An 18,393-nucleotide genomic window follows, 5' to 3' on the forward strand; every position below is an offset into this window, starting at 1 on the left:
AGTGATCATGTGTGTTCAATTCTATTACAACACTTTGGGTTCTATGTAATGAACCTTCTTTACTAATTTCTCTAGCAGCAAAGTTAAAACACAATAAAACTCACATTCAAAGAAAAAACCTGGTCGCTTGAACGAGCAAACAATGAACCAAGTTAACATTCAGTGCCTTCTGCAGCGCATTATATTATAAAGGTCCTGATGATATCAAGGTCCCCAGTATAAATAGGCCTGATGGATACAGCACTTATTATTTGCTACACTAGCAAAAACTAAGGGCTTCTCAGTCTTTTAAAATGTATTTTCAGTGCTTGTTTGTTTCAAATACAATATTGATAGTCTTGCTTTGTGTATGATTTAATGCTCGGAGGCGGCACAAGATTCCCTCTCTGGCACGTGTGATGGTGCTTTGTTCTTCTTACTGTCAGGATTTGAAGAGAAAAGCTGCTCATATTTTAGTTTGAGCCTAAGCAACGCGCAAGCGCAGTCTCTCGACGTGGTAATCTACATCTGTTAGCGTGCAACGTGCCCATCTCACGCCCATCACTTTCATTTGCTCCTTGGCCTGCCTTTCAAAATTCCCTTGAATGCCAATGTTTCTTTGTGGTGTCTGCGCACAAAGGCTGCAAGCTGCAGGGGGGTTATTTTTAATGTATTTTTTTTTTTTTAAAGGTTCATATAGCGAAGACTCGATTGGAAGAGAGCTTTACAGGAGGATGTGGAGTTTCATATTGCGCAACCTCGAACTGAAGAGCACTTTATATGAGTACAAGTTTAGAAGTTGAAAAGTATGCAAAAATGGAGCAATTAACACAGAAAAAAAACCACAGAAATCCTTGAAGCGGCTCGTACGGCACAGTGGGAGAGGCAATACTACAATATTCACTGCACTTGGGAAACTTGCTCCATAATGCTTTGTGGTGCATTTCTTTTTCAAAACATTTTTGCCCATAAGTCAGCCTGTGGTGGTCCGACGACAATGGGACCATCACCAAACCGTTCAGTATGATGAGCTCTGGATCCGCACACTAAAATAGGAATCTCTCCCTCTATTCAATGTCTTTTTAAGTTCTCTCATGGCTGGAACGTTTAGTTCACAGCTGGGAGTAGTTTGTGTTTTAAGGGGCTTGTTTATAATATTATTCTAGTAGGCCTGGTAGGCCTGAAAATCTGTAATGCACTACTCCCACTAAGGGCTAAATATATGGTTACACTGCATTATGTTCTGCCCTTCTGTTTTCATGTGGTTATGCCCTCTAGGGGCTGACTATTTTGGTATATGGCCATGTTTCTTACAAATGCTATTTTATTATGGTGCCTCTAGGGGCTATTCTGAGCATTACAATCAAGATACTACAATATTTGTTGCACTCGGAAACATGCCCCATAATGCTTTGCAGGGCATTCCTTTTACAAAACATTTTTGCACATGACTCATTGTGTGGTGGTCTTAGGACAATGGGGTCACCATCAAAATGTTCAGCACAACCCACTCTTTCTGTCTAGTGCATCTCTGAGTTCCAACACTAAGTTGGGGGGGGGGGGCAGCAAAATAATAAACCCTCCCACCAGTCATTATCTTTTTAAATTCTCTCATGGCTGGAATTGTTGTTTTACAGCTGAGAGTAGTTTCTGTTTTAATGACCCTGTTTATAATACTATTCTAGTAGGCCTGCTAGGCATGAAAATGCATAATGCACTACTCTCTCTCTCTAAGGGCTAAATAATGATTATGTTACATTATGTTCTGCCATTCTGTTTTCATGTTGTTATGCTTTTTAGGGGATGACTATATGGTTACATGACCATGTTTCTTACAAATGTTATTTTTTAGTGGTGCTACCTAGGGGCTGTTCTGAGCATTACAGTCAAGATACTACAATATTCTCTCCACTCGGAAACACACCCCATAATACTTTGCAGGGCGTTTATTTTACAAAACCTTTTTCCCTTTAACTCACCGCACAATGTGCTCTTTCTGTCAAGGCCATCTCTGGATCCCCACACTAGGTTGGGGAGGGAGGCCAAAATAATGACATTAAAAAAACATAATAAATAATGGCATTGTTTTAATTTTTTGCTGCAGCTAGATGAAGAAGGTAAATGGAAGTGCTTCAGTTATATGCAGGGCCACTGGAATTATGTGGCAGAGAGGACCAAATTACGCGGCAGGATTGACCAATTTATGTGGCAAAAAAAGTCCAGTTATGCATGTACAACGCCAACAGCTCTAACTCAAACAAATGTGAGACCTACTGTATTGCAAATGCTTGTTTTGTTTGTGTTTAGCCCCAGGTGCATTCCATCGGATAATGTGCATGCTGTCAGTTGTTTACAGACTATCAGGAATCCTCTAGGCTAACGCATCATCCTGGAGACAGCTCATGACCGCGTCATAGGGAGACAACTCCTTAATTTCTGCCCTTAGGTATGTGGATTTTAAAGGTGGGTTGTTTACTGGCAGTTTTTTCTGATCCAGAATATATTTCTTAGGCATACTACACTTATAAAACAATATTAGAGTATTTAAAGGATAGAAATTTTGTTTTAGCTTTTTATGATAATTATTTGAATTGAATTATACGGTGGTGGCTTTTCAGTGAGGATCCCATTCCCACTACTTTTTTCTTCTTTTCTGTTTTTGGTGCTAGCCAAAATTTTCTTTTTTGATGCATTCCCAGTTTTATCCTCACACATTAAATAAATAAATATACTGTAAGGCACAAATAAGAACAGCTTGTAAGCCTAGGCTGCCTGAAGATGGAATTCTGGTGTATAAATGTTCTGGTTCTTCCTCAAAAGGGGAAAAATGTATTGAGGATAGTAAACAGGAGACTGTTAAAAAAAAGGGTGCCCTTTTAAATGCCTATGATATAGTTAATTCATCGGTGTCTGCAGCAATGAAGTGTATGAATCAAGCCGAAAGTAGCTCTACTTACGTCTCTTTTGACTGTCTTATCTCCCATTTGCCACCATGTCACAGAGATGCTCAGGGTAGCTCAAGGGGTGCTGCCGATTCTCCCTGTACTACTGGTTAGAGATAACATTGTTTACAAAAATGCAAATATATTTCAAAGGCATGTCAGAATAATTATAGAGTAGTGCCTTTGGAGGACACATGAGGATCCTTACAGACAGATGTTCCCAGACACAAAAGGGAAGTCAGTTTTCTTGGGGACCCTTTCTTGTGCAATCTGTGGTTGCCTCTCACTGTAAGTGGGTGTTAAGGGGAGATCCTCAGCGACTTAGGCCAGCCTTATTTTGATCCCACTGTATGTAGTCCACCCTAGAGCTGGAGAATACAATACCTTTCCCAATATGCCGGATGTTTTGTCAAAATGGAATATGTGTCCCTTGGAAAAGGTGTTTAGAAACAAACTTGGGTCAGAATGCCCTAGGCCCATCCTTCCTAATAGTTTGGCCTCTACTCCTGACATTGACCCTATCATGGTGGCATTCTTGTCCAAAAAGAGAAGAATCAAAAACATGTGAGCAATAAAGTTTTGAGAGGACGCCAAGACAAGCTTTTGGATGTGTTGTTTTCCCTGACTCAGATTATGAGACAGCAGAGGGGACTGCAACATCCAGTAAATACATAGCTCTGCCAGTCTAAAGGGGCTTGGTTCAAAGATCATTTTCCATTTTAGGGAATGTAAATTCAGCCCTTTATACAGAGTGCATTGAAAACTTTGCTGATGTGCACTGATCCAAAACTGGCAGAAATGGCAGACAAGGAACTGGGGGCAGCTTGAAATGGTGATCTGTTTGGACACGTTTGTCAAGGAAATAACTACATACCTACACATTCACATTTTTAACTCACTGACGGAGAAGGTGTTCACCCCTCTGGGTTTTGCAAGAGCTGGCGGACGTAGAGCACACTCTACTGGCTTCCAACACCACCAAAGCTCAAACTTTCAGCTGACCTTTTATACTCCAGAGGGGCTTATGTATCCTCAGGTGATGACGCAGCAGTGGGTGGGTCAATGGCATGAAAGAGGTCAGTGGGACAGAGAATGTTCCCACAAGTCTCATGGTTTAAGTTCACAAATCTTTAAAAAAAAATCCCCAAAACACTGGGTGACAGACTCTCCCTCTTTCTCAGTGGCAGAGAATACCTGCAGACATCTGCATTGTGCAGAAAGTGAAATGCTACAAGAGACTTATATTCCCAACCAGTATAACTGGTGTATGCTTGTCCACTGTTTGACCTCTGATGAGATGAGAGCCCTTTCTGATTTGGAAACAGAGACCTACTGAGAAAGGGTATAAAAGAAAGAGTCCCGGACTTGGGTAAATGGTTTTTGTCAGCTATGTGTTCCTAGTAAGGAATGTGGTTAAAGGTTTCCGTGTTGTGATACATTTTCAAGATGGAAGAGGTTCACTCTAATGGACTCTCTTGTACCAGGGAACTCGATGGTGAAAATAGACTTAAGGAACGCATGTCTGTCAGTTGCAATTTACCCCAACCACAGACGCTTTCTTCAGTTCTATTGGAGTCAAGAAGATTTCAGTTCAAAGCTCTCTCATTTGGTATGTCATCTGCTCTTTTGTGCTTTACAAAGCTCCTGAAGCTTGGGATAGTGCTGTTCATGACTTGGGGGATTCGTGTCAGTGTATGTGGACAATATGTTGATTATGTTTCAGAGCAGGACTCAGTTGGAAGCTCAGATAGTTCAGGTATCTGTTACAGATGCTAGGTTTTGTGATAGATAAAGTCTTTGCTAGTTCCAACTCAGATGATTACATTTCTGGGTTTTGATACAAATTCTCAGAAAGCTGTACTTTTTCTCAGTAGACAAAAAATTAAGGTCCTAAAGGAGGAAAATTGCTCAGTTTTGAGGAAAGACAGCTTTTCCCTGCAAGGTTTGCTCAGAGAGTAGGACTTTTATAAACAGCCATTCAGGGCATATTTCTCACTCCTCTACCCTGCAGGGCTCTCAGCATCTGAAAGTTTCGTGTGAGAAAGGGCTCCTGAATTCATCTTTAATTTCCCCAATCAGTAGACAAAAGGGAGGAATTGGGCTTGTGGGTCTCCTGGAAAGAGGCCTGAAATTGAAGATCTATTCTTGGCCCATTTCCCAATATCATATTAGAGTCAGATGCAAACGAATTAAGGTACGAGGCTCAGTGCGGACAGGCAGTGAAAGAAGGGAAGTGATCTTGCAAAGAGGCATGACGGAATATGAATTACTAAGAGCTTATTGCAGGCTCTTTTACAGTAAAGTTTGGTGCAAGTCAGGGCAGGCTGTTACTTGAGTCTAAGGATGGATGGTATATATGCTATACGATACATAAACGAGATAGAAGAGGCTCGCTCAGAAAGACTGGGGGATTTGGGCAGAGACTTTTTGCATTTTTGACTGAGTAGAAACATAATGGTGTGTGTGTGGAGTATCTGCCTGGGTTAGTGAACTTGGTAGCAGACTGGGAATCCTGTTTTTGCAGAACAAGAGCGACTAGGCACTCCATAGGTCTGCTTTACTTCAAATCACTCACCTCTCGAGTCATCAACAGGTGGATCTGTTCACCTCTCATCTGAATTCCAAACATCCTTGGTTTTTCGGTTTAGATCCAGAAGAGGGAAACAGTGGACCCTTTCCTTCAGTCTTGGTCACATATGAAATCTAGTGCTTTTCCACTATTTGAAATGATTCACAGGGTATTTAACTTAAGACAAGTTCAACAAGTACAGCACTGCGATTGATCATTTTAAGATTCCTCCCATGCCTCGGTATTAATTTTTATAGGATGTAAGAATTGTGTTAAATTTTCTCATGCAGTTGCCAGGTAATGGTAATTTATTTCTGGAGCAGCTGGCAGCAAAGCTCACTATTCTTTTATGTTTCATTTCTTTCAGCAGAATATCAGAAGTTAAAGCTTTGCGTGTTTCTAGCAATTTGTTTTCTAGCAGCGTGTAACTTTTTATATCATAAGGAGAACTTACACAATGTCCAGTTCTGTTTTTACTGTACTTTTCCAGACATCTTCTCCCCTGCAAGGCTCTGAAGAGCGAAGATAAGATGATGACGTCGAAAATTTTCCTAATGTGCAATGCACTGTGAATGAACCTTGTTTGTGTTCCTAATGTAACTTCTTAGCATAAATTGCTGGTTTGTAGTCTTTTGTTGAGCAGAATATGCTCAATGTTTTCCTTAAAAGTGGGTTAATGTTATAAACCTGTGATGCTGTGCACTTGTATTTGTCAAGTATTGGTTACTTTTGATCATGGCACAATGAAACTAGGTGTCCTTCTTATTTGTTATAAATGAACTGTGTATAAGAAGTGTTTTGGGGGTGAGCCAGAGGTGACTTTGCTTTCCTGTTTTAGGGATGCTGCCTGATTTTCTTATGATTCTGCTGTTCATTCGGGACTTAGAATATTTCTAATTTATGACATAAATACTTTAAATATTGCCTCTAAGTTAGGCCTGACTGCTTTGCGCCAGTCTACCAGTGCTTTAAGCAGAGCTTGTGTCTCACCAAGAAAGAGATTATGGTTGTTGATTGAGAAGGGCTCACCCCCCCCCCACAACCAATGATCCATTTTCTCACACTGACTTTACTAAAAGAAGACCCGCCTATGAATTTAAGATATACTGGGCCCGGTTTACAAGTTGGGCAATTCATTTCATCCTGTGGTAAACCGTTGTTTAGGCATGGGACGGAATTATGAGTTTGGTTTTATTTAACAAATCATATGTTACATAACCCAACATTTGTTAAATTTCAGTAGGTCAAACCTGCCGACACTTAACAGGGTAAAACATACAGTATTTGCCCTATCATAGCTATTTTGGTGTGTTAAACATCAAAATCTTCATGTTATTCCCCATAAACTCATAATATGTGTTACTTATCGCACCGATAAGTAACGCACCCAGTGGTATTGTTATTTATCGATAAATAATGCCTGAACTTGTATTCAGGCTGATAGTCAAAGATGAGGTATGGGATTCTTCTGGAAAAGAGACTGGATTGATTAAAAGAGCAAAGCCAATTAAAATACAAGTGAAGCAAGATGCAGTATTTCCTAGAATAAAACAGCACAAGCTTACTAAAGAAGCAGAAGATGGGATGAAGCCAGTGATTGAGAAACTGATTGAGCAGGGAATCCTGAGTGAGGTAGTTGGTAGTCCTTGTAACTCTCCTGAGATGGGAATTAAAAACCTGAATGGCAAATGGGGCATTGTTCAGGGCTTGTGTAGGATTAATAAAATTGTTGCTCCATGGTGTCTGGTGTTGCCGAAACCAGCAGTGCAGTGATTATGTCCTAAATTACATCAGATGCAGAATGGTACACATTGGTCCACTCATGCCAGGCGCTCTTCTTGATTCCCTTTAAAGAGGACTGCCAGTTCTTTTTTGTGTTCCAATTTTTAAATAAAGTTCTCGTGTGGTATAGGATCCCACAAGGGCATGGTAAAAGTCCTTTAATTTTTAGTCAAATTCCGAAGAAAGATCTAGAAAGTTTAAGGTCATCTTGCAATTCAGTATTAGTGCAGTACACAGACGACCTACTGCGTGCATCCAAGACAAAAGAGAATTGTAAGCTTGATATAACTGCCCTACTAATTTATCTAGCTGAGAATGGGCATAAGTTTTCCCCAAATAAAATGCAAAGTTGTAAAAAGGAAGTAATTTATGTTGGTCACCATACTGAAAGGGGTCTGAGGAGAAGTCTCAAAAGAACACGTTTCTGCAATTCTGAAGATGAGCCCACCAACTAAGCAGAAGGAGCTTTGGATGTTTCTTAAAATAGTTGGCTACTGTCATCAGTGGATTCCAAACTTTTACTTGATTGAAAAACCTTTAGCAATGTTAACATGCAATACTATAGAAGAACCAGTGCAATTTGACAAAGAATACTTTGATGCATTTAGAAACCTGAGGGAGAGTCTTTGCCATGCACCAGCATTTGAGATGCCTGGCAAGTGTCTAATCTTCTTTCTTTGTCCTTAAAAGAATGGATGTGCTCTTTCAATTCTTACCTAGAAGCATGGCAGGTTGATGCACCCAGTGTCTTACTTGTCTGCCATATTGGATCCAGTTGCTGTAAGTCTTCAGGTTGTTTGACATTGGTTGCAACTGTTTGCTGTGCCTTTCAATAAAGTGAAGGAATTGTGATGGATCATACTTTAATTGTATATTCCCAAATTCAGTAGTGATTCTTTTGACCCGAATAAGGTCTCAGCATATAACTAATAGTAGTATGACGTGTTATGAGAAAGGTATTCTTCCAGCACAGAACATTTTTATTAAGAGATGTAGTTTTTTTAACCCAGCTACACTGCTTCCTATTTCAAACAAATTGTGCAGACAGGGAAACTGATGATACTGTAAAGAATACTGAACATGATTGTGTACAGGAGCACTGAGGGCTGCTTATGCTGTGTGTTCCATTTCTGAGACCTTGGGTGCATCTTCTCTGCAGAATGTAACTTAAACACAAGTGTCAGCCCTGGTTGCACTGACAATAGAATGCTACCTGTCATAAGATTTGAATGTAACAATTTACATTCACAGTTAGTATGGTTTTAGAGTTGTGCATGACTTTGGTCACCTCTGGTACCAAAGGGGCGTTCTGAGATCTTCCGGAGCTCCTTCTAAAAATAATGCTTACATGCTGGATTTGTTAAAATCATTACAAACACCAAAGGGAATTGTTGTGGTCAAGTATGTTGTCCTTAAGGCTGGAAAGAATTTAGTCATACTCGGGAACAATTATGCTGATCAAATGGTTAACTACTATGCATTACGAGATTAAACTGTTGTGCAGGAGGATGAGAATGATGAATCAAGAATATGTATAATACAAAATGTAGAAATGTGAACTGCTTCTTCAAGTAGTTCAATCTAAACTTCTTTGAGTGAAATGAGAAATCTACAAGAAGAAATTCGAGATGATGAGAAAAGGAAATGGAAAAAATGAGGTTACAAGAAAAATTATCAATGCTGAAAGTAAATATATTCTTCTTGATTCAATGTTGTATCCAATGTGTACCTGCATAGTAAGTTGCACGCAGAGAGAGTCTGGTGTGAATATTTAAAAAGTAGTGGAAAACACAGTTCAGAAATGCTGGTGAAGATGTTAGTAGCAGGTGCACAAAATTGCAATTAAATAGTCATGGTAGGAGGACTTTGACAGTGATGAACCAAATTAGCAAATCACAGCGCCAATTTGCAAGACTTCAGGCAGGCTTTACAGAGATACTGAATTGTAATGGCTTAAAGTACATCTTAATGAGTGTCTGCATGTTTTCAAAATGGGTTTCGTCATATCCCACCCAGAGATCAGGTAGTCTAACAGTTGTCAAACTGTTGTTTAGGAAGTTGACTCCTACGTTTGGCTTCCCTGCTTCCATTCAAACAGATCGGGGTGCTCATTTTAAAAATAAAGTTTTGCATATAATCTGCACAGCATTTCAGATAAAGCAGTGATTTCATTGTAGTTATCATTCAGAATCTTCTGGCATTCTCAAGAGAGTGATTGGCACTCTGAAGAATAAATTGGCCATAGTCTGTGCTTCCACTGGCTGAAATGGCCAGGTGCACTTCCTCTAGTTTTAAGGACCATGGGAAGTGCTCCTGACAGAATACTAGTCTGTCGCCCCATGAAATCATCATGGGAAGAGCAATCAGACTTGCAAATGTTCCTTTGGTTGCACAAGTTTTTTTAGTTATTGACTACATTGTTCTATATTACTGTAAAGGTCTTTAATCTATCTCCCATCAGCCGTGTGGCAAGACAGGCAACAAAGGACATTTCTTGTCACAATTTCAACCTAGGACTGGATAGCGGGCCTGAAGCATGTCAGAAGGACCTGCTTACAGGAGAAGGGGAGGTGATTCTGACAGCTAACACTGCAGTGAAGTGTGTAGAAGTCCCACAGCGGATAAATGCTGCTCATACAAAGAGAGTGTAAGCAGTAGAAAATGAAGAAGTGGTAGAAGTCCACAGAGTCAAGTTCAGACTCAAGCTCAAAGTCAAGTTAGAGTTTGCAGTGTGGATCCAGATTGGGGGTGGGGTTAAGATTTTGAAACTAGTGAAGAAAACAAAATAAGTGAAGTTCTAAAATTTCTGGTTAGTGAAAGCTCTGAGGAAGAACCTGAAACTTCTAAAGTCCAGTTTCAAAGCAAGGACCAGAGTGAAGTGCTGTTACTGTGCAAAAGTCAAAGCTGTTACTGTGCAAAAGTCAAGAAGAAGTACTCCCTGATCCAATCAATGAGAAAGTGCAGTTGAAAATTAGGTTTGAAAGAACTCCCAGAGGAAGAAAGAAGTTCACACTGAACCATGCAGGCAAAATGGTTCAGAGCTAAAGTTTAAGCCTAAGTACAAGTTCTTTGGAAAAAAAAGAGACGCTGACAAGGAATGTGGGTGAATTAATGAAAGTTGAAGAAATCATTCCAACAAAAAGAACTTGCAAAAGAAAACACTATGAAGAATAAAAACCTGACAGACAGAATTTGAAACTAGTGGGAGTGAATCACTAGTAGCAAAGAGATAAAAGAGAAGGGTAGTAGCAAGTAGAATGTATGCTTCACCTCAGAGGAAAGGATTATAGTTCAGTGAACCATTACCAGTCCAAGTTTGAAACAGTCTGATAGAGAAGTGGAAACCTAAAAAGAGCCACTTTGAAAGACTAAAAGAGACTTAAAATAAGGGATGAAATAAAAGGCTGCTGCTGATCAAGATACAAGACTGTAAAGACTCAGTCACTGAGATGAATGTTTGAAATATATATTTTTTTAACTTTTGAAGAAAAGAGGATTTTTGAGTAGTCTTTGATTATTGTTTTAAAGATATAACAAGAAAGGAAATGTATTATTATTTCAAAGACAATTGTTGTTGCTTCTGATTTTTGAGTTTGTTTCACAATAGATTCTCTGGTCCTAATTGGAAGGTAGGATACTGCAGATGCTGTAAAATTGTGGGGTTAATCATATTACTAAGAACTTTATTTGTTTTAATTGATGTGTTGGTGTGCTTACCAGCTCCAGTGGGATATGGTACTGACAAGGAATTAACCACTGTTAATAATAGTTTGAAGCATGATATATTAAAACAAAAGAAGAATTTAATAAGGGTTTTCATGATAACATATATGTTTGAAAGATTAATTACTATAATGAAAATTGTTTAGTGCTACATTTGTACTTTTCTTCCAACCTCAGCTAGTGAGAGTTATACTTGGATACAGCTTCTTTCATATTCATTGTCTTGCATTGCTTATGTTGCTATATTTAATAACAATGTTTTTCCCCTTACTTGACTGAGTTTAATATTTCTTTGAAGAATCTTCTTATATGAATGGATAACGTTATGTGGAATATGGAAAGTGTTTGGGAATTACACGAATTAAGCATGAGACTAAAATTACTAATCAGGAGTATGTTATGTATTTTGATCAAGGAGGAAAATGAGGTTATTTGAGAAAACAATGAGAGAGGAGTTAAGATTGTAAGGAACTGGGAAAAAGGAAAGGTTGTAGATGAACAAGAGAAGGAAGTGGAAGAATTTAGATTGTCAAGTATACATTCTAGGTTGAGAATGGAGCTGAAACAAAAAGGCGAGTTGGGTTTATTACGCGGGAGAGCAGTGAAAATTGGTAAGGTTGAATATGTAGAGAAGAGCGAGTGTGAAAGAAGTTATGAAGTGAGTGGGAACTATTTGTTGGGAGATAAACCAATCTTACAGGGAATTTATTGCATCTGTGGGAGAACTGTTTATTTCAATTTGCTGAATAATTGGATTGGATCTTGTTATTTAGCTTTAGTGTTTCCTAGAGTTTATCATATTAATGAAACAGAAAACCTGAATAGAGTAAGTAGGAGTTTGGGGAGAGTAGTTTTAGATATATCCAGTGCTATCGTTTCTTTTGTAGGTGTGGCAATGATTGATGTAAAAAGTAGGTGTCTTTCTACTTTAGTTGATAGTTGACAGTAGATACAGCTGGAGCTTTCATACAGGTACATGTGAAATGATTGCTATTAAGGCTATAGTGTTGCAGAATAGACTAGCAATATATATTCTCCTGGCAAGGGAAGGTTGAGTTTGTAAGGTAAAAAAAGTTAAGAGCTTACATCACTAATATTACTACTATATTGTTTATTATTAACTTTCTTTAAGAACCTGGTCTGTGGGAAACTGTAGGTTTCTAGATTAGTGAGCTAGGGAGAGGTTTTAATAAAGTTGGAGAAAGGCTGGATAATTTGGGAGAAAGTACTTTAAAAATAATAATAAAACCTGTTATAATTATAATAATTTGTGCAATTGTCTTATTTCTTTTGCTGAACATTTTCTGAATGTGTGATTCATAACTGAAAGAAAGAGGTAAAAATAGACCGAAGAAGAGAAACAGATCCATGGGAACGAAGATGGGAAGTATTAAGTATTGAGTCTAAAACCAGATGAAGACAGCAGAGGAGAATTCCAGAAAGCAACTGAAAGTGATGTTTACTGTTCCTGATTAATAAAGTTTTATGAATGTGTTTCAATGATTATTAGCATTATCAGAGGGAGGAACTGTTATAGTGTTAAATATTTTATTGGATAATTAAGGTTGATGAATAATGTAATGACTTTTACAATGGGTACAGTGTGCAAATAATGAACTAACATGATTATAGCTGAAATAGGTTTCACATTATTTATAGAAGTGTGTTTATTAGCTTGCGAAAAAAATCAATTTTAGTTAACATGGACCCTGTTCTGATGCTCCAATGTCACCTTGCACCTGTTCCCATGCTGTTCCCCTGTACATCTTCTCTCCCCACAGGCTCTCCAGTGAAGACAAGATGGTGTCATATGAAAATGTAAATATTTTTAGTGTCCAATGAATTGTGAATGATCTTTGCATTCCTAATGTAACTTTTTAGCATAAAGTCCAAGCATGTAGTCTATTGTTGAGAATGTTGCATATTATTCTGGACATAAATGGATATGAATAACACAGAATATGTTCAATGTTTTTCTTAGAAGTAGGTTTATGTTACAAACCTAACTGTGACACTGTGAACTCTGATTTGTCAAATACTGGTTACTTTTAATCATGCCACAATGAAACTGGATTTTCTTCTGATTTGTTATGCAAGAATTGTATATATGAACCCTTCATTTTGGGGTTGAGCCAGAGAGGACTATCCTTTCTTGTAAGTAATGCTGCCCAATTCATTATGATTTTGCAGTTTATTCGGGATTTAGAATATTTCTAATTTATGACTATGTCTTTGGCATTTTGAGCCTTCATGGCATTTAGCATTTAATCTGTACTATTTGATTTTGAGATTTATGAAATAAAACTTTTAACTTTTCCCTAATCAGGAACTTGGTATTGAGTGTCTCCAGTCACTCATTTTGCTGCTCTTATAAACTAACATTGGGGTTTGATGTTGGGAAGTGTGCCTTTCGCACAAGATCAACCCCGGAGCGGAACTGCAGAGGTAAAATTTGGGTGTTTTGACTTTTTGGGGTATCATTAATATGGTGGTACAAGGTTCCTCTCCCACAAATGTTTAAACCCTTATGAGATCCAGACTGACATTTTCGTTCTCCTCCACCTTCACAATTGTTGATATCTGTTATAAAACCTTTTCTTCAGCTTCCTGTTACCTCATCTACTTTGGTTAGATTGGTGGAATGGATCATGTGGGTGGGGGCTGGGATGGCTATGTTTGGAACCCATTCTTTTAGGTGGGTAGGTAAAGCTTTTGTGTTCTCTGGACATCTGGAAGACATTATGAATGTGGCAGACTCACCTCAGGAGTCAACATTTAAAACGTATTAGTTTCTCGCTGAATTGTAGAGATGCTTTAACCATGTCATAATCAAACCCCTGGGCCTTTAATACAATGTAAAATCTCCCTCACTATTGTGACAGGAGGTTTACGTTCTACTAAAAAAAAATACTCTCTTAAATCACCTTAGTGTGTTTCTTTACTAAAGCTCAATAAAACCCTTTTGGAGGCTTCTTGGGAGCCTGCTGAAATTGGGCTCCTGGGTGCATGTTTTTGGAACCAGAAGTTGTTCAGCAATGATTAGACATTCATTGTTTGTTTTTCTTTGTTAACTGAAGTCTGTAGGATGTTTATGGTATGTGGTGGCAGTCAAAGAAGGGGAAATGGTCTCTCAGTCAGGGCTATTTATATGGCAGACGGATATCATGAGGACCTTTACAACGTAATGGGCTTCAGAAGGCATAGAATGTTAACTTGCACTGTTTGGCTGTTCAAGACACCATGTTTCTTTCTCTTAATATGTGTTGTACTGTGTTTTAACTTTGCAGCTAGAGAAATCAGAGGTTCCTCATAATCTCACGTGTCTTTAAAAGAATCTAAAATTCCTGTCACAATACTGTGAGAGATGTTACATTCCCATGCAAAGCAGCCCTAGCTTGCAACTTTCGAATTCAAAAACATTTGGTTTTGGGTGCAGGATGGAAAATGCCTGCCTGCCCCCTCTGTATAACGTGTTCATCTCTATGCCAGGATGTCAACTGGAATCGCCTGCCACCATGGAAAAAATGTCAACCTATTCATACACCTGGCTATTATGAAACAACTAAGGGAGCACATATCACAAGATGCTGATGCATTGAGAACATGGCACTAAATTGACAAAATTACATCACTTACTAGGATTGATAAAGGATAATTGATTTTTCTGTCTTCAACTAATAAAGCAAACCACATTTACTCTGGCAAATGTATAGGTTGTTTTTCTCTTTCATACACCATCTGCAGGAAAGAAGAAATGATCTACCTCCATACGCTCCTTTGAAGTAATCCCCCCTATAACACCGATATCCCCACCACTGGTCTTGCCCTCTTCTCCTATTCCTAAATTCCTTTCTAAAACTTTCCCTGTTGAACTGCTGCAGTTTTGTCCTCCAGTTCCTTAAACTATTAACTGGTCCTCCAAAGTCTCACTCCAGCCATCCCTCACTACTCTGTTCCCCTTAATCTTTATTCCCCCCGAAATCCCACTCTGGTGTTTAATTTATGCCTACCCATTTCTCAACGCGGCCCTCTCCACATCCTTATATCTTCCCCAACTGTCCTTTCTCTCTCTTCCTTCTTGTCTTCATCTTCCCTAGTTCTTAATGCCCAGAGCTGGCGTAAGGGCTGTGTGAACGTGCCACCACACCGGGGTTGCCATTTGCACTCTGAATGAAATACTGTACATCTTTAATTTTGTCCACAACATCAGTTGCTGTCCAGATGAAAGACAGAAAACAACGTTCATGTGGTCTCAGATGGCATTGTGGAACAGGCTGAGAACTACGACATGCCCAAGGATGCCTTTCGAAGGGGAGTGCAGCCAGCACTATTGCTGCTGTGCCCTGGAGGACCGAATGGACCAGGGCTTGGGCACCAACAATGACCCAAAACGGTACCCCGAGGACCCAGAGATTGGAGCAATTATCTGCCGGCAGATAAGAGCACTGCAATGGTGGAGAATCTGAGGGGGCCTGAGGGATATAGGAGCACTGCATGTGTCTAGCAATTGGATATTGGAGGGGGAAGGAATTGGGGCATGTGAGAGGCTATCAGGAGAGAAAGGTGTACTGTTGGCTGGTGATACTGAAGTAATGCATGGAGATGGCTATCAAGCAAAGGGGCATGGTGAGGTAAAATCCATTTTTATGTCAAGCCTACTAGACAGCGCATGTGCTATCTGTTGGGAGGTATAGAGTGGCTAATCAAGAATGTGGTGGAGCATGGAGCCCACCCACTGCTTACCACTGGGTGTCTTATCTTGACAATATTATCTGCCTACTTCTTATTTGTGTCCTAGCATTGCCAATCTTGTGTTTGTTCCTCCCATGGAGCATTGCTTCTTTATTATTTATTTGACTGGCTGGCACTGTGGCTTCTGCTGCTTGCTTTTCAAGTCCTACTTTTTTCTTTTGTGTAAAGAGCTCCATTAGAGTGTGTGTGTGTTTTGAGCCATCTCCCTAATATATACGTTTCTACTCCTTCATGCAGCATTGCTCTCTGTTGCTGACTGTTTCTGCCTGTGCTCCTTTCCACAGCTCCCACCCACATGTGTACCCGTGTTGCTTTCGCTCCCATCCTCCTGTGTTAGTTTTGCATCTCCCCCAACCCTCTCCATGTTATTTTTGTAATCCCTCCTTCATGTTGCTGTGCCGTTTCCCCACTCTACCCCACGTTGCTTCCACTCTCTCCTGCCCACACATTAAACAAGGATTTGTAATGCACTAGGGTCTCGCATTTGTCAGAGTTACAGCTATTACCAGTTGTAAAATCCCAACCGGATTTTTCTTGCCACGTTGAAAGAAAAAAACAGCCCGATCGCGCTGCTACAGTTCACTCGTAATGAAACCTATTGGCAAAAGTGCAATTATGTATGTAACCGGCAAAAGTGCAATTAACTATGTAACAGGGCCGATATTATACAAAGCGCTCGACTTCTGCCAAGCGAGATTGCGCTGCGAAAATAGAGAAAAAGTAGTCCACAAACCTGACGGGAAACAGTGAGCCACGCATGTTTTCAGTACTTGGTCGCTGAGCTCGAGCAGGTCTAACCACTAGAAAAGGCATGACGTATGCGTGCCTTCCACTAATGAAAGCAAGCAGATTTAACAGGCAAGCCCAGGAACTAATGAAAGACACTGACGTGACGTGGACGGGGCTGTGAGCCCTTTTCTAACTCCTATAGCGTCTTGCAAGCGATACGCATGCAACGCAGGCTCGACCCTAAAAAAATGCTTTTGTGAGTTGTATTTTCTTTTTATTTACTGATCCAACTTGGGAGGTTAACACACCTCCAAAATTATGCAGAGAGCTACATCAAAGGCTTTTGGATTATTTTATTTGTTAACTTTAGCCATGCTGCATAGCATCAGAAATGCTTTGCAATGACGACAAAAACCATTGCAAAGCTAATAGCGTTTGGCAGTGCTCATTTGCTTTTTAAATGTGTTGCCTACGGTCTGAAATGCATAGATTGCATACATTTCTGGTGGCTGTGGCTTTAGTGTTCATGTTGCTGTAGAAGCTGGAACGGGGGTGACAAAAAAACTTGCAGTGGAATATTTGTGTGTATATTTTGTCACTGTCAGGTGGATTCGAGGTGTTGGACGCCTGTTGTAAACAACAAACAAACAACAAAAGTCACAAGACAGAACCAGGAATTTAAACACCGGATCTTCGGTGATAATGACAGAGATCCTTCATCCTGCTTAAATCCCAGGGCAGCAGAGACTATTGACGGAACAACACTAGTTTCGGTCGATGACAGAAGCAAGGCACGCAATAGATCCATGTGCCCGGGGGTCATACAATGTGGGCAAGGCAGGATGCCCAGATTAGAACCCAGAGACGCATGCATCTGAGCGCACATAATAAACATGACATCAGCGTTGACATCAGCACAGTGTTTACCTGTATGAACTCAACAAACAAAATAAATGTTTGTGTGGGGGTGGGTGGTGGCAAACAAAGCACCACCAACGCTAAATCCGGCTCGGCCTGTACCAACGGTCTTCGGCCTGTTCTTCCAAAATCGGAATCATTGCCTCTCTCCCTCGATCTTTCAGGGTCTCCCGCTGTTTTACCCTCTCTATCTCTCTGTTCTGGCCTCACCTACATGTCCTCCTCCCCCCCACCCCACCCCCCGCGCATGCTTCTGTAGCTGCTTCAGTCACATACCGTGTCCAGTCCCAAGCAGTGTGCCTCCAGGACAGTCTGCGCTCTTTCTGGGGCCCCCTCACTCACATAACTCCACGTCTGGCGACCCTCCTCATTCCTCAGGCGCCAGCGGGTCAGGTCCATCGCAGGGTCTGTTTTGTAGGGTTCCCCTCGTCCACGTAAACACCTGTGTGACGTCAGAGGAGAGGGGTTGTTATTATTGGAGATGCACAGCGCTGCAGAGATAATGTGTCCTGAGCCGGCAGCGACCGACACAGTCGGGGTGTCCTGCTCCCGTGCACAGCAAAGGAGTGCTGCACACAGAAAAAACACGCTGTGAATTAGTTTACACAGGCGACAGCAAGGGGGGCACTCGCATAACACACCACCACCAACTGCCTACAGGGAGCCGGGGATGCCTTGAGTATTAAGTACAGCAGGCAGGCCCTCGGCACAGCATCCAAGAATGCCCAAGCATGCACTGAGGCACAAAAAGCTCAACAAGGTCATTTAAGCCAAAAAGCTCATTATCCACGTTGGGCTCTTTTTTGGCAGAACCTTCACCAGGATCAAGATCACATGGTACTTACATCAAGGAGAACATCATTGGCGTAAACCTTACAACAATTATCAATGAGGTAAACTGTTGAAACATAAACATTACAATCAAAGTGCTTTTGTCTCGTTGTTTGTGATCAGATAAATGTGTGTGAGTTTGTGCTCAAATGCCAAGCTGGTAACTTT

At 40.3% G+C, this 18,393-nt stretch overlaps 1 protein-coding gene across 1 annotated transcript in view; it reads right to left on the reverse strand.

Annotated features, from left to right (window-relative positions):
- Window positions 1-17,808, reverse strand: part of LOC138283405 (lanosterol synthase-like) — a 204,966-nt gene extending 187,158 nt beyond the window's left edge. Inside the window, exon 1 of the mRNA XM_069221371.1 lies at window positions 17,671-17,808. Within this exon, the coding sequence (XP_069077472.1) occupies window positions 17,671-17,793 (123 nt within the window). The 5' untranslated portion in view covers window positions 17,794-17,808. The remainder of the gene's footprint in view (window positions 1-17,670) is intronic.
- Between the last annotated feature and the right edge of the window lie 585 nt (window positions 17,809-18,393).

The sequence above is a fragment of the Pleurodeles waltl genome, chromosome 3_1 (assembly GCF_031143425.1).
Source record: "Pleurodeles waltl isolate 20211129_DDA chromosome 3_1, aPleWal1.hap1.20221129, whole genome shotgun sequence".
NCBI classification, from domain to species: Eukaryota; Metazoa; Chordata; class Amphibia; order Caudata; family Salamandridae; genus Pleurodeles; species Pleurodeles waltl.